At 32.5% G+C, this 25,387-nt stretch overlaps 2 protein-coding genes and 1 pseudogene across 2 annotated transcripts in view; 2 read left to right on the plus strand and 1 right to left on the minus strand.

The window, feature by feature from the left end:
- Positions 1-7,425: 7,425 nt before the first annotated feature.
- Positions 7,426-11,292, plus strand: LOC112516259 (annotated as a pseudogene).
- Positions 11,293-15,300: 4,008 nt separating this feature from the next.
- On the plus strand, positions 15,301-17,737 carry LOC112516967 (50S ribosomal protein L18, chloroplastic). Its single transcript, XM_025124243.1, has 3 exons — positions 15,301-15,572; positions 16,276-16,437; positions 17,437-17,737. Exons 1-3 carry the CDS (start codon positions 15,375-15,377, stop codon positions 17,584-17,586), a joined length of 510 nt encoding a protein of 169 aa, XP_024980011.1. The 5' UTR covers positions 15,301-15,374; the 3' UTR covers positions 17,587-17,737.
- A 2,446-nt stretch (positions 17,738-20,183) lies between these two features.
- Positions 20,184-25,387, minus strand: part of LOC112517090 (separase) — a 22,852-nt gene continuing 17,648 nt past the window's right edge. Inside the window, exons 20-27 of the mRNA XM_025124409.1 lie at positions 24,465-24,662; positions 23,415-23,449; positions 22,846-23,075; positions 22,522-22,765; positions 21,818-22,223; positions 21,071-21,310; positions 20,875-20,962; positions 20,184-20,784 (exon numbers count right to left, since the gene is read on the minus strand). Of these exons, the coding sequence (XP_024980177.1) occupies positions 20,267-20,784; positions 20,875-20,962; positions 21,071-21,310; positions 21,818-22,223; positions 22,522-22,765; positions 22,846-23,075; positions 23,415-23,449; positions 24,465-24,662 (1,959 nt within the window). The 3' untranslated portion in view covers positions 20,184-20,266. The remainder of the gene's footprint in view (positions 20,785-20,874; positions 20,963-21,070; positions 21,311-21,817; positions 22,224-22,521; positions 22,766-22,845; positions 23,076-23,414; positions 23,450-24,464; positions 24,663-25,387) is intronic.

A 25,387-nucleotide genomic window follows, 5' to 3' on the forward strand; every position in this document is an offset into this window, starting at 1 on the left:
AATACAGTTCAATGATAATCGATTGAAATATTAATCCAACTTAACTCGTTAAAATAACCTAAATCAACCTTTTTTTTAGTATATAATATTTATATACGACAAATAGAATAAATAAACTCACACATCATCTTCACCTTTGGTGGGGTTTAAACCCTTGATCTTCTAGGAGGCCAATGACTCACATACCACTAGGTCAAAAATAAAGTTCACGGGGTTGGGTTGATGGATTAATGTTATCCATAAACACTAACAATGAATATGAGATAAAAAAAAAATAAGTGTAATTTTTCATATAATTAATAGGTACAATGCAACAGAATGTAAAAATGTATCATAGTCCTTTAATTTGTAGTGAAAATCCAATTTGTGGATCTTTAAGATGTTTTCCAGAATCATTGTAAAGAAAATATTATCATATTATGATAATGTTAACAATTAACCTAAGATATATTTAATTGACAAAAACAATAGACGGTCATTCTTGATATGAAAAGCAAAATCTAAAGTCACGAAAATCAAATAATCTTCTCTGTACATCATGATTCTCAAGAACAAGCTAAGATCAATGTTGAAACTAAAATGATTAACACTGCCTAAAAGCAGATGAAGTACGAACCATAAATTCCTTGTAGTTGATTGAAGTCTTGAGCTTTTTTTTTTTTTTTTGTAAATCCGTTTCTAGAATAAAAATGCAAAAAACACTCGGTCCCTCAATGACAAACATCCAACTATGCATCAAAGATAAAAACAATAAAGAACACATAAAATCAATATTTTCAACAAAATTCAAAGGCTTGGTGGATTTACACCCCACCTATTTAGGATTTACACTCCATCGTAATACTCCTATCTATAAGTAATAATTACTAATTATTTTTTATTTTTTTATTCAAAAATAACTTGTAATCATTGTTCAATAATACCCTTTATTTATTTCAATTTTTTAAATTGTTGTTTAGTTTATAAATTGATTTTTTAAATTATAAAACCATTAATTTTTTTATTTTAAAGGATTAAGTTATTAAAATATTTTTTAAATTAAAAAAACCATATAAATTTCTAATTTTGATTAAGGGTAAAAATTGAATGAAAAAGTAACATAGTTTAACTTGATTCATATTTTGGGTAATCAACTTTCAAAACTTTCATTTTGATAACTGAGATGTAAAGTTTGAAACATTTAAGTAYTTAGGTAACCGAATGAAGTATTAACCGGTTAACATTGTGATGTGGTATCTAACTCGATATTATTTGTCGATGTGAATAATTTAATCAAAAATTAGTTTTTATGTATTGTGGTTTATTAGAAGAAAGAGTTAAATACAAGGTTTTTATGTATTGTGGTTTATTAGAAGAAAGAGTTAAATACAAGGTTTTTATGTATTGTGGTTTATTAGAAGAAAGAGTTAATCAAAACTTTCATTGTTGTTTTTTTTATTTTAAACGGTTTAGTTTATAAATTGATTTTTTAAATTATAAAACCATTAATTTTTTTATTTTAAATAATTAAGTTATTAAACTATTTTTTTAAATAAAAAAATATTAAATTTTTACATTTTGAATGATAAAAACCCTGATTTTTTTAAAATAAATAAATAAACCACTGAACTTTTACTAATCGGTTAATCTAAACTTCTTTGGGTTAAAACGATGTAAATAACCAATTTTTTAAAGATTTTTTTATTAAAAGTATGTTCACATACTTAATTAATCAAATGACAAATTGCATGAAAAAATAACGTAATTTAATTTGATTTTTATTTTGGATGAAATACTTTCAAAACTTCAATTTTGCTACCTAATATGTATATATTTTTTTAAATAAATAAACCATTGAACTTTTACTAATCGGTTAATCTAAGCTTCTTTGGGTTAAAACGATGTAAATAACCAATTTTTAAAGATTTTTTTATTAAAAGTATGTTCACATACTTAATAAATCAAATGACAAATTGCATGAAAAAATAACGTACTTTAATTTGATTTTTATTTTGGATAAAATACTTTCAAAACTTCAATTTTGCTACCTAATATGTAAAGTTTTAAACATTTAAGTACTCGRATAATCGGTTGAAGCATTAACTCTTTCTTCTAATAAACCACAATACCATAAAAACTAATTTTTGGTTAACTTATTCATATCAACAAATAATATCGAGTTAGATACAACATCACAATGTTAACCGGTTAATACTTCATTCGGTTATCTAAGTACTTAAATGTTTCAAACTTTACATCTCGGTTATCAAAATGAAAGTTTTGAAAGTTCATTACCCAAAATATGAATCAAGTTAAACTATGTTATTTTTTCATTCAATTTTTTACCTTTAATCAAAATTAGAAATTTATATGTTTTTTTAATTTAAAAAATATTTTAATAACTTAATCCTTTAAAATAAAAAATTATGTTAGGTTTTTTATTTATTTATTTTTATTAATTATGAATTTATGATAATATTATTTAATATATGGTCGAATGTGAACAGTTTGTATAATTTAATGATTTTGATTTTAAAAAAAGGAAAAAAAAAAGAAAGGAAGGTATTTGGATGTATATGGAAATTGATGGGAGAGTGTATGAGGGTTAAATCTGTGTGTCAGAAGCTCCCACGTGGATGGTACATCCTATTCTTATTGGGAAATTAAAAAAATAATAATGGGGTACTATGGTGGGGTGTAAACCATAGGACCCAATTCAAAAACATGTCGGGAACTTGAAACTCAATATTTTCAACAAAATTCAAAATTACGTGCAAGTCTTGAAGCAAGTAATCACTAAGGTTACTCTAATTCATAGGTTCATGTCATGAAAAACGTGCTGGGAAAAGGCAAAAGAAAGACCATACACAAAACTAGACTTGGATGAAAAAGAAGGCTCCAGAACCGAAACCCGTAAGGTGCATTTAGTACAGAAAATGGGACATAACAAAAACTTCTTATGACACAGCACGAAACCAACGAGATAAAATGCATTTTTGTCCCACCCATTTAGGTGAGACAAGATTGGTAAATAATTAAACTACTCATGCCAAATTAAAAATCTAAAACCTTTCACAATTCTTTCACCCTTCTACCTCGTTCTCGTCCACCCAGTAATGTTCAGTCTTGTTTGTGTACCAAACGCACCCTTAAAAGGGAGGTTTATGTACACCTTAACCGTATATACCTACATATATATACATATATATATATATGTGTGTGTGTGTGTGTGTGTGTATATATATATATATATAGAGAGAGAGAGAGAGAGAGGAGCGATCAAATGAATACCACTCCAATTTGTAAAAATCGTAAAAACTACTCTCATCCGTCGATTTCATTGTTTAATCTTATGAAAAAATTTCATGAAATTGTTTAATCTTGTGAAATTGTTTCATATAATACTTTTTTGATGAAGTTGTTTCATATATGGTTATGAAATTGTTTCATATACTACTTAATGAAATTTTAATGAAACTGTTTCATGTATTTCTCTAAAATTAAAATAATGAAGATGATAATATCCATAATTAACATCCTACACAATAAAAATAATTAATCAACCTTTCATAATTACAAAAAATAAACAAAATGAAAAATTATGATTGGTGGAATGAGGGTTTTTATGGTTTTTACAAATTGAGTGGTTTTCATTTGATCGCTCCCCTATATATATATATCAAAAGCCATTTTTGCCATGTACATATCATGATAAATGGCTTCTGCAACAAAACTTCAAATAGGTTTCATACGTTTCTCTCTATTTTCTCATCAACCATTTTATGTTCCATCATTGTTTTCTTTCTGACATAACGAAAACAAGATTCATAGAAATGAAAATGTTAACGGCCAAAAAAGCATAAGCTGATGTGTTGGGTAAAAGCAAGCTAAGTTACAACACAGAACAAGTTTAGGAATCTTACGGTATTTTGTTATAATGTTTCTCCAGTTGCTTTTTTAGAGCCCTTTCTCGCTCACCCTTGTGGTTCAGCGAGCCCATCAAACAGTCAAACTAAAGAAAAGAGAAGATAAGAACTCTATTTCTTTTGTTATTGAACGTTGGATGCTGATGAAGAGGATGTTGACTTCCTCCCTCTTCATATATTTTGTTCATTTATCAATTCTGCTACAAAATCACCATCTCTTTTAAGAACTGTTGAAACTGTTGTCATCTAGACGAAAGGTTACGGTACTACCACTTCCTGCTCCTCCCCCTCCTACCTCGCCTACTCCATCTCCCGAGACGTGGGATTGGCCATATCTTAAACATGAAAAGATAACGATAAGTGAACACTTCACAAAATGAACATCAATTATAATATTGGGGTTCTTAATTCTCTGGGTTCCAAAATCCTTTTACCCATGCCATCGTAGATAAGTAAAGTAGGGATAAATGATAATCTAATAAAACAAAACAACATTTCCAATAAAACTTTTATCTTCTGTTCTGCTAGCATTATAAAAAATAGATACCATATCACCACCCCCAACCAACCAAAACCGTAAAAAAGCTAAAACACAGATCGTAATGCTATGTAGGATCGAAATCGACGAAATTTAGGGTTACATGAAACACTACCTGAAATATTGGACCTCTGATTCTACATCGCTCATAAGAAATTTAGGGTTGCATGCTTGATATCCAAATCAAATCAAAATCGATGAAATTGCACCTCATATAAGCTATGTAGAATCAAACAAGGAGAAAATAGAGATGAAAGTCATGAAACCTTACTTGATATGAACGATAATAACTGTAATTGTTTATGAAAGAAAAATAATTTCTTATTCATTCTTTCAATAAGATTATTTAAAATTAGTTATTTATAAAATAAATTGTATTTTATAATTTATATTAAATATTTTATTAATATAATTAATTGTATAATTTTAAAATAGAGAATCAAGTTGATAATAATTTTTTTAATTTTAATTTTTTATTTATCCATTCTAAAATACCTTTTGGAGATGTTGTCAGCTGATTTAGAAAATGATGTAATCTATACTATATTATAAAATATTTGATAAAAACTCTTAAAAAATAACTTTTTATGCATGAAATACTGTTTATTAATGCATATTACTTAAAATTCAATAATACAAGTAAATTGTGCGTAAATACAACTTATTAAAACTCTATTTTTGAATTCGTGTAACTAACTGCAGATAAATATCTCATTTTAAATATAAAAAATTAAAATATAATTAAGATAATCATTGAATTTTAACATAGAGTTAAATGCATGAAATAACAACCTACTTTCATAAAATTTCTTATTATAGCATTTTACTTTTGTTTTTTTATTACAACAATATACTTTCAAATTATTTTTTTATTAAGGCATCATACTTTAAAAAATCTACCCATTATAACAATGGGTAACATGTTACCTTTTAAATCGGTTAACCCCTTGATTTTTTTTTGTATGACTTTAATGATGTGATATGGACGAGACATTATTTTGATGACTTAATTGAAATAAAAATAAAGACCTATTTCAAATTATTATTAGTGATTTTTATTTTTTATTGTTATGATTTAAAAAACATTTAATTTTTTTTGACTTTTTCTTATTAAGTTGCATGCAAATTAAATATTCTAGAGTAAAATATTTTTTAAATAAATATGCTATATTATTTTCGAGATATATTTTGTTTGTAAAAAAATAACATTTATTATTTTATGTTGTTTAAAAAAATACATATCTTTTAAAGTTTTTTCTAAAATATTAACGAAATAAATTGTGTTCTACAATTTTTTAATATTGTTATATTAATAAATAATCAAAAAAATCTAATTAATTTAATATATTTATACGTCAAGTAAAAGTGATTGAACAAATATAATATGTTCTTTAAAAGATAATATATATATTTTTTGGTAAAAAAAACAATTCTTAATTTTTTTCTTCAAAAAACACATTTTTTAGGGAAAATTGCATCAAAATGGAACCAATTTTCACTTAATTCTTATTTTGGGGAACCAACTTTTAAAATCATCATTTTAGGGAACCAACTTGCAAAATAATTATAGAAAAATAACTAAAGTCATTTTTTTTCAAAAATTAATGCAATAAAATCTATTTTTCATTTCAAATCTCATTTTTTTTATATTCAAATATCAAATTGAAGAATTTTTTCAAAAAAAATCCAAATTACCACAATAAAAATTGTTTTTTACTAATGCAATAAAAAATCAATTTAATAGAAAAAATTAATTGATGCAATAAAAAAAAATATTAAATATCACATGCAAGATTTTTATATCTATCCAATCCGTATCAATATTAAAGTAAATCAAATTTGGCAAATCAAACCAAAAGTTTGATAGAGACCCTTAAATTACCTGTTACCTGTTCAACAGATCAACCAGACCCTTAAATAAACAAAAAGTTTGATAGAGACCCCAAAATGACAATTTTGAAAGTTGGTTCCCCAAAATAAGAATCATGTGAAAGTTGGTTTCATTTTGGTGCAATTTTCCCTATTTTTTAAAAAATATTAGCGAGATACGTTGTATTCTACTAGTTTTATTAATATAATATAATAATGAATAATTTAATTTTTTTAATTCATTTAATATATTTATTAAATAACATGTAAAATATCTAAATGTTAAAATTAAAAGTATATTATTTAATAAAAAGTAGATGTTAAAATAAAATAATTTTGAAAGTACAATGTTGTAATAAAAAGTTACATCACTATAGTACATGTGGACAACCTACGTGGACAATAAGGTGACATGGAAACCTGGTATAATGAGTAAATTTAAATCAAAAGGTTATCCAATACTATAATGGGTAAAAAATTTAAAATACAATGTTCTAATAAAAAATAGTTTGAAAGTACATTACTATAATAAGAAAAACTGAAAGTACAATACTATAATAAAGAAATTTATGAAAGTAGATTACTATTTTGTGTATTTTGCATTTTTAACATAATACTTAATTATCATCCTTATAAAAATTATATTATTAAACAAAAATAGATTATTTTATTATTAAATCTAAATTAAATTTATAATAAAAATTGAATTAAAGGAATTACATAAAAAACAAAAACTTTTAAATAGTTAATTTAATACTAATATCAATATTTTTTTAATTTATATTTCATTAAAAAAATATTATCGTTTTTTAAAACTATGTAAAATCGTATTATATCGATAAAAAAATGAATAAAATAAAAAATTAAAATTTAAATATATCTTGCTGCATTATAGGATTATTCTTGTTGATTTAAAATATGTAATAAAAAGTAATAGTAAAAAAAATAAAAAATGGTTTATTAACGGTTTGGTTGGGGTGTTGACGGCCCCATTTTGGTCAATGGTTCAGAAAGAGGAAAAGGGTAGGCGTGGACTTTAGCTGACTTCAGAATCAATACAGAGAGAGAAGGTGGCAGAGTCTCTCCCTCTCTCTCTCTCTCCGTAGAACTAACATGTATACAAGGCAGAAGCGGCTTGAACGTAGAAATGCAACCAAGAACGTCGATTACGACGCCTCCATATCATCATTTGATGGTGGATCACCTCACACAACTCGCTTACTTGATATTTCCTTGCTCTCTCATCGAACTAGTTATCGTCTTCAAGGGATTAACGGTGAATTCGATTTGATTTGCCGCTCCATAGGACTTTCAGGTCCGGAAGACTTCGCGATTCCTGCAGCTGAAGTTAGCTCTCCTACCAGTTGTCATTATCTGCACAGATTTAGATTTCGTGATCCTTCTCAGAATGAGACTCAAGGATCGCTGGAGAGTGGCTTATCGGAGATTTTTGGAAGTAGAATTAGGATTAATGATGACAAGGCCGAGCGTCGCACAGAGTGTTCTAGGTTACTGGAGGCAGACGAAGCTAGGGTTTTGGGGAGAGATACAGTTGTGAAGCGTGCTGATGACGTCAACGGATGTGGAATTAATAAGGTTAAGCACATAGTTGAGAGTTCGGAATCGACAAATTATGTTTGTTTAGCTAATGTCGAGAAATCTACGGTCTTGGATGATGACAGCCTGAGTAGGGCTCGTGAGAACTGTTATGTGGAGGGTCAAAGCGGAATCAAGGGTATACGGCCACCGTTACAATTGGTTGCAGATAACCTTAGTTTGAGCTGGGAACTGATTCGAGGTTTTGCTACGGAGGATGATGAGAATTCTGCTTTAGATGGACCAGTTGGGGCTTCAAATGAAGATACCCACATTGCGGTTGATGAAAGAATTGTCATTGTTAAGGAGGAAGAACCAAGCGAGAGGATAACATTGAGAAATGATGCCATCCTTTCACCATGTAGTTCCAATACCTCAAGCTCAGCCACTGAACTTGAGTACTCTGTTTCGCCTAAAGGACCTTTGAAGAACAATACTAGAAACTGGCAAAAGGGCGACTTTCTTGGAAGGGGATCATATGGAACTGTTTATGAAGGCTACAATGAGTAAGTATATTGAAATTGTGCAATTACACTACAACTTCAATTAATTAAATGCAACTTTCTGATTGTGATATGTGAATTAAATGTATTTCATTACCTCGAAATTCATTTTAAAGAAAGGAAAAGAAGGAGAAAGTAAGATAAATTGGTATTTTATATGTAAAAGACATCAACCAAGAGAGGAAGGAGAAGCAGTGGAACAAAAGCATGTTAGAGGCTGATAGAAGATGGGAGTAGCAAAGAAGTCTAGCCATCAAAGATGAATGGAGTAACAGTGTTCTATATTTGTTGTGTTTGGAGGGGAACAAATCTTTCTGCATGGTTGATGATATTCCTAATGTTTTTCACTTAAGTTGCTTTCACCTTTTTATCTGAAATTACTTTGTTTCACCTGACATAGATGTTTGTTTGCAGACATGGATTCTTTTTTGCTGTGAAGGAGGTTTCTCTGCTTGATGAAGGAAGCAAAGGAAAGCAGAGCATTGTTCAACTTGAACAGGTGATTTATAAGGTTTCTTCTAGTTATCTTCAATCATGGTTTGATGCATGCTATTTTGTTTTGTTTTTTATCTTATTTTTTCAGGAGATCTCTTTATTAAGCCAATTCCAACATGAAAACATAGTTCGGTATCTTGGATCAGACACGGTATGCATTTTTTCTTTTAAGGTTTTTCTTTATCTTTGGAGTGAAACAAGCTTTCAGCTGCTTATTTTTCAGCGAGATGCTATCTACTTGTAAAAATGTTATCATCTGAATTAGAGGGGTAAGGCTCCAAGAAACTGTTAAGTGTAGGGAATGTAACACGTAAAAGTATAATTACACTATGGTGTGTTAATCCTACTATCACAGGTATTCTTTTTTATCATGCTGTCATTTTACTGCAGACCAGCATTAGTAGTTAAACTTAGGAAGCAGAAACTGTCATTGTTACTGTTATCATTTTGATATAAGATGGTGTTTCAGGATGATGGCAAACTATACATCTTCCTTGAGCTTGTAACTAAAGGTTCGCTAGCAAATCTTTATCGGAAGTATCACCTGGGAGATTCCCAAGTCTCTGCATACACCAAGCAGATCTTGAGTGGGTTGAATTACCTGCATGAGCGGAATGTTGTTCACAGGTACAAGTTGTTGCTTTTACTTACAGCTTGGTGTCAGTTGAGCTCCCCCCTCTTAGGGTTTCTTTTATTTTGTGGTGGTCAAAGCTAAAATGTATGTGCTTTTGATCTTTTCCTAAATCCTAATAAGTATAGTAAAAAAGAATATTGTATTCGTTCTCTAGGGATATCAAATGTGCGAATATATTGGTTGATGTAAGTGGATCAGTGAAGCTTGCAGATTTCGGATTGGCAAAGGTAAACTAGACCGCGTTCTTTTCTTCTTTTGCCCTTTTCTTTTGTCCAACTGATTATTCTCTTTTGCGATTACACTTGTAACACTTTTTATCTACACAGGCAACCAAATTGAATGACATTAAATCTTGCAAAGGGACTCCATATTGGATGGCACCAGAGGTTTCTCTATTTCTTTTACTATCCATCACTTTTATAATTTATCCTAGGGGATGGGTGGAAGGTGCTTGCATCATATTATCTTCTTCAAGTACCCATACGAAGCATATGAACCATTTAAAACTCCATTTTTGTTCACATTATTAAACCATGCTAGCCCCCTAACCTTTGTTCGATTGGCGTATAACATCACAGGCTATGGTGGTTTTATCTGTTACGTATGTATTTGTGCTTGTGTGGAAAAGAGACGATAAACCTGTTATATAACTCCTTAGTTTTAAGTGAACATCCTACTTATAAATACAAATTCATAATAACACCAAGCTGGAGCAGATTATGGAAAGTCGTCTGTAATTTCATGATTTAGAACTGGTCTTTTTTCACCTCCTGAAGATTTATTTGGGTGGTTGAAACAAGCAGATCAAAAGATGAGATATGTGCATTTAATTCATATCCTGCAAAAGTTTGTGTTAGTTGTTTGTCCACAAACAAACTCCAAGTCCCTCTAGCTGCTTTACGTTGGGTAATAATTCTTGATCATTTGCTGTTGCATCCTCAGGTTGTTAATCGATTGAATAATGGCTACGGACTTGCAGCCGATATATGGAGCCTTGGTTGCACTGTGTTGGAGATGTTAACAAGAAAAATTCCATACTCCCACTTGGAAGGGGTATGCATGAGATTTGCCTCATTATCTTCGATCTTTTCCTTGAAAGCTTGTGTTACTTTGGTGTTCTACTAATCTCGAAAGTTAAAAGAAACTGAAGCTATGAAGTATTGTGCCAAGTCATGTTCTATATCTTCAAATTAGGCTTAGGAGTTGAGGGGTACACATCTATTATACAATACAATAAGGTACTTTCTTAACCACAAGGGTGGTGCCTATTGGTTTGAGCTTGGCTCCAAAGGTCAAAAGTATCAGGAGGTCCCAGGTTCAAATCCAAGGAGGAATAAAAATCATCTTGTGGATGAGTTTTATCATATATATAGATATTAAATACTTAAAGAATAACACATTACATTTGCTTTTGGCTTATGTAATTTTACTTTTACTTGATGATCTATAAGATATGTCTTGTTTATCTGGTTTTATATTGATCTAATGAGAGCATTGCCTTTTGGTTTCACAGTTGCAAGCATTGTTCAGAATTGGCAGGGGTGAAGCTCCTCCGGTTCCTGACACGTTGTCTGTAGAGTCCCAGGATTTTATTCGTAAATGCTTACAAGTTAACCAAAATGACCGGCCAACTGCTGCTCAACTATTGATGCACCCGTTTGTCAAAAGAGAGCATCTATGAACCAAGGAACCGCTTCTCCATGCCGTGGTGGCATATGTTCATAGCAGCTACAAATAAGCCTCTCACAATCATAAAACAAGGCAAGTTCATCTCTATGTGATACTCTTTTGAGGTAGAAGCCAGGCCAAACTTGCATACATTCCACCTCGACCCCACCTCCAGGTGGGCTTTATTGTGCCCAAATGGTTTGGTTTTAGTTTTAGACGTCTTTGTTGCATCGAACACACTCCCTCTGACCCAAAATAAATGTTCACAATGAAAAAACACAGAGTTTTAGAAACATGTAATCATTACGCAGGTATACGCATTTACAAGGATGAGGAATTGGCTGTGGTTGGATGGCCTGGAGTTGAAGTTGGTGATCAAGATTCTCTTCAGATTGTAGTTCGCAGAGAAGGGTTGAAGATGGCTGAATAGCCACCCCAGTGACAGTTGACTTGTGGCTGATTGATTAATAAAATTATTTTATGATTATATTTATTTTAGCAATTTCAAAGGGATTTCTTATAAAATTCATTACTCCCTATGTTACTACTGAACATGAGTAAATACATACATAATTATTGTTAGAAAAAAGATGAGATGGATCTTAATTGCGTCGTTTACCTAAACACTTACCCGGTAAGCATTTACCGGTAAAATTCAACACTATCACTTACCTTACCTAACAAGACTTTAGTCAATCAAGACAACATTGTATGTAAAAATCTACCGGGTAAGAGCCGTCACCTGCACTTACCCGATAAGATTCTCGGTCCTTGCTTTCACTCTTACCGGGTAAGATTCTTGGTTCTTGTCATCAGAGGCGGATCCAGGATTTTTGTTCAGTGGAGCCACCTTGAAGGTAGACTAAAGGCCTGCAAAATCGTTTGATGTGTTTTCAACCTAATTACAACATTTCGAGGGATTTTTAAAGTTTTTTGGTTGATTTTGAGGGGTTGTTTTTAGTGTTTTTGTCGATTTCGAAAAACTTTTTTGGTTTTTTTTTTTTGATTGATTTCAATAGATTTGTTTGGTTAGAGTAACGGTAGTGTAATGCATGATGTCGGTGTCCCAATGGAAAAAAAAAATCAAGAAAAACAGAGTAGAAATGATCTACAACAGTTGGAATTGGCCTCAAAGTCGAACTAATAGATTCTTGGCACACTGTACGAGACTTGAGACATGCAAATTAAGGTTTCAGGGCCATGTCATGAAGATGAAGTAACAAGCTGTGTCAAAACACGAAAGCCAAGTCTTGGTGACTGTAAACTCGCATGAGCAAGTCACATTGACCCGTCATTGAGAGTTTACTGTCACAAGTTAAGTTACTTGCATAGGAATGGCAACGGGTTGGGGAATGCAATTCCCGTCCCCGGTTCACATGCCTTATCCTCGTCCCTGGTCCCTAGCAGGCACAGGAACCAAATCGAGTTCTTCACGAAGTTCAAGACAAAAATAAAAAAGATTTCCCTCCCCGTTTTATGTAAAAATGAAGTCATGATTCGTGGTTGTATTAGAAGAATGAAATCAATTTTTTTAAGAATGGCATCAGAAGCAGATAAATTAAAAATAATAATAAGAAGAATATAATATTACAAAAAGTTAGGATTATTATGATTATAAAGAAATATTAGAAAAATATATACAATACGGACTGAGAATGCATTACATGGTCCCGCCTTTAGACAATTGATAATACCCGTCCCTGCATACCTAGTTTTACGAGGGATCTCTTCCCCAACCACTCGAGTACAATTACCATGCCGCCTGGACGTGCATAGTTGTATGCAAGTTTAAGAGCGATGCCAAGTGGCATGGTAAATCGCGCACCCCTTGTTGGGTGCAACGACGACCGAATTAATATCGAATCCAGTTAAGCTTGATATATACATTCAGTGACGGGTGTCATTTATGACGTAGGTAGATATTAGTGAAGCAAATTCAGTTACGGAATTTGAAACCGCGATACATACAAAAGTGAATAGTATGCATTCACTGCTTTCAATTATGATATAGTATTTCCGACTTGATACAATATTTTCATGTGCGATCATTGTATACATAAATATTATGAGCATGATATATGTATAGAGTTTTTTAAAGCATGCTAAATGCTTACATTGCGATTATGATACACACGGAAAGGTTTTTGGTACGCGTGTGACGTCATGTACCGTGACACCAATGATATGAGATAGATTTGATCGTATGTAGGCTTGGGTCGGGCCTGCTCGAGCCTAGCTTGTTTCTTTTGTCCAACACCCAAGACTTTTTTGCGTGTTTGAAAGCTTGTCCTTACTCGCCTATAAATGAGTTGGGTTTGCCTACGGGCTAACAGGCGTAAAAATCATTTTACATTAAGTGGTAGTTATGTTTTTAGACTATTGTTATGAGTTATAATTAAGTGGGCATTGTCGAATTGGTAAGTATCAAGTTTTTTTCAGCTTTAATTATAAAAAGTTAATTAATTATAAAATTATTAACGAGTCAGGCGGGCATGCCCAATTTCTTTTTACAGCACCCAATTAATTAAAAAGTTAATCGTAGCAGATGAAGAGATATGGAAGAGTATGAAACTGAATTGGTTTGATGGTGTGTTTTGAAACCTCAAGCCTACACTACATATAGTGATAAAGAAACCATATGTAAGGGGTTTACAGTAGTGTCTGCTATAGACATCACGGGTGAACAGTAGCGTCTACTATAGATATCATGAGTGAAAAGTAGTGTCTGCTATAGACATCATGGGTGAATGATGTCATATCAACCGCAAGCGGACTTGGTTTTAATTAATATAAAATAAAATTAAAGAATGATATATCATGTATTTATTAACCAAAACATAATTTGAAAGTATGCTATAATCTATAAAGTAGTTAATAAATGTTGCAGTGAAGACCATTTTTGAAAGTGTAGGTGAATTATAGATACATAAATGATAATTATAAAAACTGATGTGATACAATTAAAAATATAAATGAATTGACATCAAAATCAACAGATGTCATGTAATTTGAAATTTCGTTTATCTATACTATATTATAAAATATTTGATAAAAACTCTTAAATGTCATTTTCTATGCATAGAGTACTGTTTATTGATGCATATTACTTGAAATTCAAGATTACAAGTAAATTGTGCGTGAGTACAACTTATTAAAACTTCATGTTTGAATTCATATAACTAACTTCAGATAAATATAATCAAATATAAGATAAACATCTCATTTTTAATATAAAAAAATCTAAAATATAATTAGGATACTCATTGTATTGTAACAGAATACTTTAATTTTTATATTTATGAAAAGTTACATTTTTAAATAAAAAATAAGTTGTTTCTTATTAAACCTAAATTAAATTAAAAAAATTTGAATTAAAGAAATTATACAACAAAACAAGAACTTTTAAATAGTTAATTTGATACTAATATCAATATATTTTTTTAAAGTTTTATGATATCTTTAAATTTATATTTTTTTCAAAAATAAAAATATTATTGTTTTTCTCAAAACCACATAAAACTGTATTATAACATCAACAAATGATAAAATAAAACGAAACATTAATATCGAGATATATCTCGCTACATTGTACGAGTACCATTCAAATTAGGTAAAATGAACCAAAAAAAAAAAAAAAAGTTAGATGTTTGTTACATTAATCTAAAAAGAAAATCTCTTTTAGACTTAAAAGAAAACTTGAATTTTGATACACCTAGGGGTTGTTTGTTTATTTTTTAATAGTTCTATTAAGAGGAAGCATCTAAATCGTTAAGAGGTAAATCATGTTTGGCAAAAAAAAATCTACCTCTTAATGGTTCTAAAACCATCTGAATGATTTTGTATTATGAGTCTTTTTTAACCATTCAACGCCCTAATTTTATTATAAATAATTATTAAATAATTATATTTCATTTTACATTATATCATGACAGCCTATTAATCATTCTGACTATTTAATCATTCTGTACTAAATCATTCGGCAACCGTAAAAAAGATAAAAGAAAATAAAAGGATAAAGTTGAGGGACCATTCATGTAAAATCGTGACTGGTTCGTTTATCTGCTCAATAAAACGTTATCTATCTTTGTTCTGTTCAGTTGTGTAAGAGAGAAAGGAGAAGAAGAGGGGTGTGTGTGTTTGTGTGTGTGTGGCAGCCAGAGACAACAATGTCATCGATTTCGCTATCGTTTCTACAGAGCGCATGCTCCTATTCAAATCTTCATCACCAGCAGAAGCTCTTCGTTCAACCGCCATTGATATCATCATCATGGTCTCAGTGGAAAAGAAGCTCTCTGACTGTAGAAGCCTCCGCCAGAACTCGTCAAGATAACAGAAAAGCACGTCATGTTCGTATTCGTAAGAAGGTAAAATTATCAACTCAGTAACCCTAATTTCTCTCTTGTATGCACTTGTCTCAATTTTGTGTCGTTTAATTTGTCGTAATTGAAGAATAATTCGCTTAGATTTTGACAATACATGTATTTTCTACATTACTAAAACAGGATCTACACATATGCATATACATTTTAGATTTTTATCTCAAATCAAATAGTACATTTGTTTGAATTTTTGACGCCAAGTTTTCCTAATTGTACTACTTGTGGTATTGTTCAATATATTCATCAATCCTGGTCGATTATATATATATATATATATATATATATATATATATATATATATGTGTGTGTGTGTGTGTGTGTGTGTGTCATTTTGGCATCCAATGTCAAACCGTAACTCTCAATAAATTTCTGCCTAAATGGTAAACACAGATAACAAATAAGAGGGAAATTAATAATTGTTCCGATCTAAACTGTAAAAATTCAAGGTATTTCCAACTGTTTGTGTACACATATTTAAAAACAAGTAGACTGCAGCTTCAGTATTTTTTGTTTCTTCTTGCTTGGCGGAGTAATTTCATGGAAGATTTTAGTTCCAGAGCATGATTTCCTCCTGGACTTTCCTTGATCTAGTCACTCACATATCAGCATAAAAATTACAGTTTCTGGGAACCTAATAATGCTTGTTATTCCCGTCGATGTGATTTTGACAAGAAACTTTGTATTGTAGGTGGAAGGGACACCTGAAAGACCAAGATTGTGTGTCTTTCGTTCCAACAAGCATCTATATGTTCAGGTGATTGATGATACTAAAATGCATACACTTGCATCAGCTTCAACAAAGCAGAAACCGCTCTCTGAGGAGTTTGATTACAGCTCTGGTCCCACTATTGTAAGTAGCATTTTTTTCAACAAAATTTATCACAGATAACACATAAAAACCCATTATACACACACAAGTAACCAAAAGGTTTGCTGATGTATGACATATGCCTCTCAAATGCTAGGAGGTTTCTAATGCCAATGTAAACCTATATTTTATACTCTAATTGATGAGGGTGAAAACTACTCCCTTCTCCAATCTTCTAGGGTTTGTGTGTTCAAATTCATGGAATTGCCTATGATGGTTGGTGCATTACTAGAACTAAAACTCGTAAGATGTTACATGGTTTTTGTTGCTTGCCAAAATGATTTGGAAGTCCTGGGGGATCTCAGATTTGATAATTGAATCTGCAACTGTAAACGGATAATATCCATCAACATATCTTTTGCTTTGAACACAAAAAGACTAGTGTATCCTGTAGGAAAAGATGATCATTCACATGTGAAAGTCTAAGATAAAAAGCTTTTCGTGTACCTTCCATGATGTGCAAATGTTAGGCTTTTGCAAAGTCTTATGTGTATGTGGGTTTTCAAGATCTTTATGTGGGCCTCCACCTAAATCGAGTTTTTTCGCTGTAATCCCTGTATTTTTTTTAATCTTCAAATTTCTAATTTAGTTTCTTGGTTCTGCATGATACTGTGATTGGTAAACTAGAGTACTGTGTCTTTAAAGTAGGATTGAAACTCTTATTTTGGAACAAAATGCAAATGAACCATTATTGCTAACATATGCATTACTAGTTTGCTCTTGCTACATTCTAATAATTTGCAGAGAATAGAACTAATAAAGAGTAGGCTTATGGATTGTTAAACATGTATATCATCTTCTTTTGGTTCAGTACTGGGCCTATATATACAAATATATATACATACATATATATTTGTATTTGTATTTGTGTGTGTGTGAGTGTATATATATCAGAAACTCCTCTTTGTGTATTTATAGCACCACTGGGATGACTGGATTTCGTGTAAAAGTGGGTGTTAACTTGGAGTTTGTTGGTGTTAGGATGTTGCTAAGAAAGTAGGGGAAGCCATTGCAAAGTCGTGCATGGAGAAAGGGATCACGACTGTGGCGTTTGATCGAGGTGGTTATCCTTATCACGGACGTATTCAGGCGCTTGCTGATGCGGCTCGAGAACATGGTCTTCAATTCTAGTTTCAATCTTGTCTTCTTATTCTTGTATCTTTCAAGTTTGAATCTTTCCATCTCCCAAGAAGATTTATGGTTGAAATATGCCCAAGTTGCATATATTTGTTAGTATTAAAATGATGGATCAAAGATTTATGCACTCTTTCTATCTTTTTAGTTTCACTGTAAAAAAGTAAAAATTAACATAAAAACCATACCAATAAATAAGTTTAATTAGCAAAGGGAAACAAAGCATTACTGGAAGTAGAAGCATATTTTACATTTGAATTATAAATGGTTCATATAAATTGTAGTGTGTTGGTTGGCCCGTAAGACGGAATTATCTAGGATGCATGTGCCCATAAGAAATCGTGGGGACATGTCTGTGAAGATACGGACTACCTGCACTTGGACAGAAAGACCATATGAAGCAGATACCTACAACAAGCCAAGCAGTTAGGAAGAAATGTGCAACTATGAATCTCATGGAGTTTGATATAAGTTAAATTCAAAAAAAATTGATCAATTTTGAGAATTCAAGAGAAGGTCACGACGAAACGAGCCGTTTGTGCTGCCCTTGTCAATTTTATTGAGTTTTTCAATCGTGGAGTGATAAATAGAAAAATTACGGAAAGCTACAATCCCCACTTTAAAGTTTCAATTTTCATCATTATAATAAAACTATGAGGTCGCCCCTACTTCTTAGAGCTCTCTTGCTGCCTTATAATAAGAATACTTAAATAATAACATTGTTTCAAACAACGATGTGTTTTTATGAGATTTGTGATATTTTCACAAATCAAAAAATGTTTTAAACATGTAATAGAAGTTGGTATGGTAGTTCCATTCCATTACAAATTTCCCTATTAATTAATTAATAAGAAACTAGTAAATAATTGATTAATTAAAGAGTAATTTCAGTTTTGGTCCCTGTGCTTTGTCATTTTTCTTTTTTGGATCCCTATAATTTTAATTGCAAATTTACCCTTATGGTATGCATATCTGCTTGGTTTTGGTTCCTAAAGCTAACAACATTAGCTTTCCTCCCGTTAACTCACCCCATGTGCCTTACCACATTGTAAAATTGTCTTTTTAGTCCACACCCTATGTGACTTGTCTTTTTAGATTAGAAACATAGTTTTATTTCCTATTTTTTAAATGACATATTTACATACAAAATGACAAAAATACCCCTAATGTATCAGGCACCTGATGGGGGAGTTAACACAAATTGGTCAAAAGGAACGAACTGTTAGACAAACATTTAAGGCCCTGAACAAGAACATCCAACATTTTTTATTTCTCTTCAAGAATGTTGTTTTATGTTTCATTGCATCCAAAACGATGTCAAAAACTAACCAGAATCACACCGTTTATTATAGTTTTTTTTTAATCATGAGAGCTTTTAATAAAACCATATAAAAATTCAACATGGTATAATTTCTCTCTTTCAACTGTTGTTTGGTCAGCTTGCATGTTTTTCGACTAATCTCATTGGTCCCTGTAGACTATAGAGCAACTAAAAAAATCTCTGGTAACCTTGCAGGACTCGAACCGTAAACCTAGCCTCAAAAGGTAAAATACCAGGAAGCTTGTAACTCAAAATGATATCGTATATGGCAAGTGTACAACTCTCGTCTACTTCAATCACCTCGTTATATTTAAATTTTTTACAAAAACGTAACAACCATCACCGTGAAATCATTGTATTTTATCATAAAAATAAGAGTAAACTAAAATTTTGGTCCCTGTGCTTTTTCGAAAATAACAATTTTTATTCTTGCAGTTTTGAAGTTACAAGATGGTCATCACAGTTCACAAAAAAGTCCAACCTTCTAATAGCCGTTAAAAGAAACTATTAAATAAGAGACATTTCGTTCTCTTGTTGATTTTTATCTTTTAATCAATCAAAATCAATTTTATAATTTAAGCCTTGTGGTTTGTGATTGGGTAAATAACAATAAGAAACCAATAAGAAGACAAAAGGATCCATCATTTTTTGACGTTAGAAGAAAGGACCAAACTCGGACGTCTTTTAGAACCATAATGATCATCTTATAATTTCAAAATTGCACGAACAAAAAGTGTTGTTTTTGACAAACCACAAAGGACCAAATTTGTAGTTTACTCTAAAAATAACAAATTAAATAAAATGACCATTGGTTTTCATATTCTTTTACAAGCATGCTTTAATAATATGAGTTATAAATCATCTCAAAAAAGAGAATAAATAACCTACTTTGCAGTATCCAATAAAAAAATCAATGCTAACAACTAATCTCATACGAGCCGACTAATCCCAGAACGACCACCTGTTTTACAGATATCTTAAAGTAATCATATTTGAACCTTCATGGCCATAAGATGATATTTATTTCTCCTTGAATTTGAACCTGCGACCTCCTCATACTTTTGACTTTTGAAGCCAAGCTCAAACCAATAAGGCACCACCCTTATAGTTCAATTTTGATTTTTTACTCAAAAAAATTGAATAAGAAGCTTGAAATTGAATGCCAAACAACATTTAATTCATGTATAACAACAATTTATAATTTGTTTCATTTCATTTGATTAATATATATTCATACACACAAAGGGTTTTAGTCCACATTCTGTTGCTCATGTTCACCAAAGAATACGAAAAAGCCAACCAATTGAAAAACTTACATGTCTTAACATTACAGATTTCATCAACAACCTAATATATTTACACTAAATCTTTCTTTCTAATACCTGTTGGAACACCATAACATACCGGTGCAGCTCCGATCAAAAATGGAAGCGTACAAGCTTCTCGAGCTTGTCCCATAAACGACCCAATCTTCGGTCTATGTTTACAACCGATTGTACAAATATCATCTTTACAAGGTTCAACAGACTTCTTTTTTGATGTTTTTTTCTTCCCCTTTCTTTTATCGTCATCTATCTTCAATTTTTCCAATTCCACTGAAATTTGAGAGCATTGCGCGCAACCTGCTGACGTAATTGAGCGTGTTCTTATACATGCATCAAGCATTGCCTTACCAAACCGGTCAATATCCTTGTCCGTTACTTCCCATAGGTTGGCAACTATGACAGGCGAACCTGCATGGAGATAATACAGCGGAGCACCTTTTGGGGTATAGCATCCATTCAAAGATATAGACCCACTGCTGCACCCCATTAAAAGAGTTGCCGCACACCTATCGAGTTTCTGGATCTCATCACCCGGAATATATTGTACCCCTAAATCACCATACAGAACAAAAATGTGTCAAAACTACATAAAAAATACCTCTGTTTTTTAAAATAATCATGTAAAGATGCATGGCATACCACTTCCATGGCCAAAGTACATGAAAAGGTCATGGCTTTTCAAGGCCACACTCAGTTCATCCACGGTAGGTGAGGTCCCAGTCGTCCCCTGAATAAAAATTAAAAATAAATGAACGCTCAATAACACACAAGTGTCGATATAAGTTATTTTCCTAGTTATAATTAGAGCGGATACAAAAAAAATCAAAACACTAGCCTGCAAATTTTGATCTTTGAACCAACTCCCAAATTCTGCTTCCGTGCTGCTGAGGTCACCGCCTGGATTCAGCAAATAATATGCATCGAGTGGATCGATCATAGGGAATACAGCAGAATCCGTTCCAACCTTTTCCTGATAATGGCAGCATCTATCATATGTGAAGGAAATGCTGGCAACGGATGGCATACGGTAGACCTCCTGGTTTCTCAATACGGGCAGATTTTCCCATGGTAGCATCTGGCAGACCCATCAGCAAGAAAACATGCTCATATTACTAAAAATTTGAAACTGAAAGCCATAGAAACAAATTTGATCCAGTTCCATCGAAACTAAAATAGAAGCTAGAAGGCTTATATCACAATGTAAATCCTGCCTTTCAGGACATTCTAAAAATATAAGTTGCAAAAAAATCACCTCGCTAGGGCCCTGTTTTAGGCATTTCCTTATAAGAAAGATGCAGTATACCTCAAAAGCAAGTGTTATTTTTCAAGTTTACCCTTAATTATAAGATAGAGAAATTCATCAATCCCTCTGTAATTAAGAGTAAAATTGTTATTTAGTTGATTAAAAGGTGTAATAGTTACATATTTCTAAAACAATGTGTCATTTTCATAGTGAACCTGTATTTTGGGACGGAGGGAGTACAAATTAATGAATAGGTGGTGCCCCATAGATGAACGTGCAAGACCAGGCAGAACTCCCAAACTACATTCAAGTTCATTTAAGGGGAGATGACAAGACTACCTGTATATCGAAGTCCGGCACCAATATAACAGGTTCTCTATCTGGGAAATCTTCCTCTTCAATTTCGTGGACTGCATTTATTATCAGTTCGGAAACTGACAAGGATAAGCTGTCAATACTGTCTTGCTTTCTAGAACATTCCCCAGGACTTCTGTCGTTGTTACATTCAATTCCACCAACATAGCATCCGTTGTTCAAAATTAGATCTGATAGGCATTCTGTTCGTTGAGAGGCATGTCGAGCACCTCCAAGTACTAATTTGAGAATACTCTCATGCACATCAACTTTACACTTGGATTTCAAATCTTTCTTTAGTTTCTTCTGTAGAGAATCAAGGTGCTTGGTGTCTAACCATTCTCCCAAAAGCAAGTGTTTCCAAGAGCCAAACCATATATCTTCAATGTCCCTGAGAAAAAGAGAAACTTATATTGTCATATCCAACTAAGATTGTATTCCGGAGTAAGAAAACACTGTAGATGGTAAAATTATGATTTAATGGCCTCTCTATTTCATGTAGGAAAAAATGTGCATATATTAACAAAAGGTGGAACAAAAATGAGCATCATAAACGAACTTTTATAACGATTTATATACATGTATACTCTTAACAAAAAACACAACAGAAGAACCACTAGTCCGTGATATGTGATTCTGTTCACGAACTATGCAGATGCAGATAATGATAAAATTAGCATAACCCTTACCTCAGAAAAACACTGAGGCATTCATCAAGTTTTCTCCTCTGAGTCCACCATAATAACCTGTTCTTTTTAGTATCCTCAAGAGGGTACGCCGACGATGATGTGTAATTTTCCTCTAAAATCATTTTGAACAGTGGTGCAACTTCATCTACGATAGTGTGGCCCCAAGGACAATGCCACGATTTGACAGAAGTCTTTTTGTTGAACAAGAAACTAGAACTTGAATCTTCACCTTCTTCTGAACTTTCTAAAGGTATCAAGAAAACATCAGATTAGAATACAATTGTAAACATGTTTCTCCAAAAGGGTCTGAATCGAGAAGGTTACCTGATAAGATGTAATCAATAGGCAGAACTATGACAACTGGTATGCTATCTGAATTGAAACGAGACAGCATGATCCATGCATGAGTAGAAGGATTATATGGCAATAATTCTCTCAGTAAGCTGGCAAAATCATCTCCAAGCATACTGATACAAACAATGGTCACGTGGGGAAGCCCTTGAAGAAACTTCAATACGAATCCTTCAAGATCCAGAACTGATTCGGGAGCCAACCTGCAGGGATGGGGATTAGAAAACCAGGCTGCGTGTGTGCTTAACACAGTCGGGGTGTATTTGGTACGCGAATGGGGCTGGACGAGCAAGACTGAGGTAGATGGGTGAAAGAATCGTGAAAGGTTTTAGAATTTTAATTTGACATGTGTAGTTTAGTAATTTACCAACCTTATCTCATCTCCCTTATTTTTGTTCCACCTATTTTGGTGAGGCAAAAAAAAATGCATTTTTGTCCCACTCCGTTTAATGTCATGTTAAACGTGGGACAACAAGTTTTTGTTCTGTTCTGTCCGGCATACCAAACACACCTTCATAGTTTTATGTGAAGAGGCACAATACCTACTGAGAGAGATTGAGCTGGGGAGACAAGAACCCTGAAAACCAAAAATACATGCACAAAATCATATGCAGAGTCTACATGTCCCAATAAACAAAAGCTGGTTGGCCATTTAATAATAGAATCCAGAATCACTATCCTAAATTCATGGATCATGAATTAAATTCACTTCAAGATTCTGTAAGAATTTATGTACTGTGTATAGGTTAAAAAAACGAAAGTGAGCATTCTAGTTTAAAAACGAAAATTTACCATATCAATCACAAGATGGTTGTCTATTTGTTTCAATTTTTACCAACTACCAACAAAAATTCATTTCTCTTCATGTGGCTACTAGTAAGTTTTGGATCAATAGACTCTAGATAGTTATCAACAAAAGGAAGTATAAAGTAAGAGACCCAGATTAAAACCTAGGAAATTGTATAATGTGTTCTGATACTATGAACACAAAGGCTATTTCAGATGAGTATGATTATAACTATATGTGATTCACATTGTTTGCTTCATCAACCGGACCCAAAAATCACAAGTGCTTGATTTTGACAACTATGCCAAAAAGAATGCTTATTGAATTACATAAGATAAATATTACTCGTCATTGAAGACGCATAATGTGCAAACACACGAGTATATCATTAAAATATTCAATGAAGCTTATATTGGCACAAAACACTTATAGTGGTAAGAGAAATCATACTTCATTTGCACCTCAAGCAACGTTAGTAATAATAGTCGTATCTTCCATAAAGTAAAGAATAAAATCAACAATGATATTAACAAAAATAAGAAAAATGAAAGGACTCCTTGTAACTCGATAAAAGGAAGAATTATTTTAATCTAATCAAAAGGTATCACCGGTTAAGCAAGATAGAAGAGGTTCATATCCAAAGTTAACAACAAGAAGTGTAAGCTAAATGCCTAACTAGAGAAAGGATATACTCCACCATAGATAAGTAACATCAATATAATTAATAAAATACTGCACCAACATATGGGAATTTCATAATTGCTTTAATAATGCAAGAAAAATAGTTACTTTTCCAAATACTTACATCAACATCTGTAGTTTTCTGATCTTTGTGCTTCTCAACAGAAGAAAACAGCTGGTGATTAAGATGAGTTCCAAGTGACGCTTGATGAAAATAGGATGCCCACTGACATTCAGATAGAACATTGCTAGAAGATGACAACATAGAAAATGCCTTGTTTGAGTGAGGAAGTGTATACAAAACAGCAAGCAACCGCGAAACCTGTGATGTAGTCATCAATGACCAAAATCAAACACAATTGGAATAAGGAAGTTCATGTAGTCAAACCATTGAATTCTCTAATAAGAACTCCCAAATCGCATGCATAAAAAATCAACATAGAAGAAGAAATCTCGGAGGATCTCTAGTGAGTAAGATATATAAAAAATATATCAAAAACCATAAGGGGGCATTTGGTTCGCAGAATGGAATTTAGTGAAAAATTGGATCAAAGGAATTTGACTTTGAAGCAATTGGAATCAAATTTGATGGAATTTGACACGTTTTTGGTTGGTAGGGAGGGTGGGGGTGGCAGCTGCAATGACGACAATAGTGGCCTGGTGGTATTGGTGGTTAGCGGTGGTTGGGGGTGTGAGGGGTGGAGCAGAGGTGGGTGTGGGTGTGGGGGTGGCAGTTGTGATGACAATAGGCCATTAGTGGTGGGGCGAGGGCGGTGGGTGGGCTAGGAGTGGGTGGCGGGGGGTGGTAGCAGTGACGACGATAGTAGTGTCAAGGTGGTCGGTTAGGTGGGGTTGGGGTTGGGGTTGTAGTTGTGACAACGACAGTAGTCACATGGTGGTGGCGTGGTGGTCAAGGGTGGGTGGCAGGATGGTAGTTGTGATGACAACAGTGGTGGCATGGTGGTTGGGTGGCGCGGGTTGGTTGTGATGACAACAATTGTGGATTGATGGTCAGTGGTGGGTTGGGGTAAGGTAGGGTGGGGGTGG

Source organism: Cynara cardunculus (genome assembly GCF_001531365.2).
Source record: "Cynara cardunculus var. scolymus isolate 2C chromosome LG 8, CcrdV1, whole genome shotgun sequence".
In the NCBI taxonomy this organism is placed as follows: domain Eukaryota; kingdom Viridiplantae; phylum Streptophyta; class Magnoliopsida; order Asterales; family Asteraceae; genus Cynara; species Cynara cardunculus.

What these genes read in the sequence shown, in the direction of transcription:
- LOC112516967 (XM_025124243.1), top strand. Translation starts at nt 15,375, where the DNA reads ATGTCATCGATTTCGCTATCGTTTCTACAGAGCGCATGCTCCTATTCA. An exon ending in ATGTTCGTATTCGTAAGAAG is followed by an intron (nt 15,573 to 16,275) that starts GTAAAATTATCA and finishes TTTGTATTGTAG; the next exon opens with GTGGAAGGGACACCTGAAAG. An exon ending in ACAGCTCTGGTCCCACTATT is followed by an intron (nt 16,438 to 17,436) that starts GTAAGTAGCATT and finishes TGTTGGTGTTAG; the next exon opens with GATGTTGCTAAGAAAGTAGG.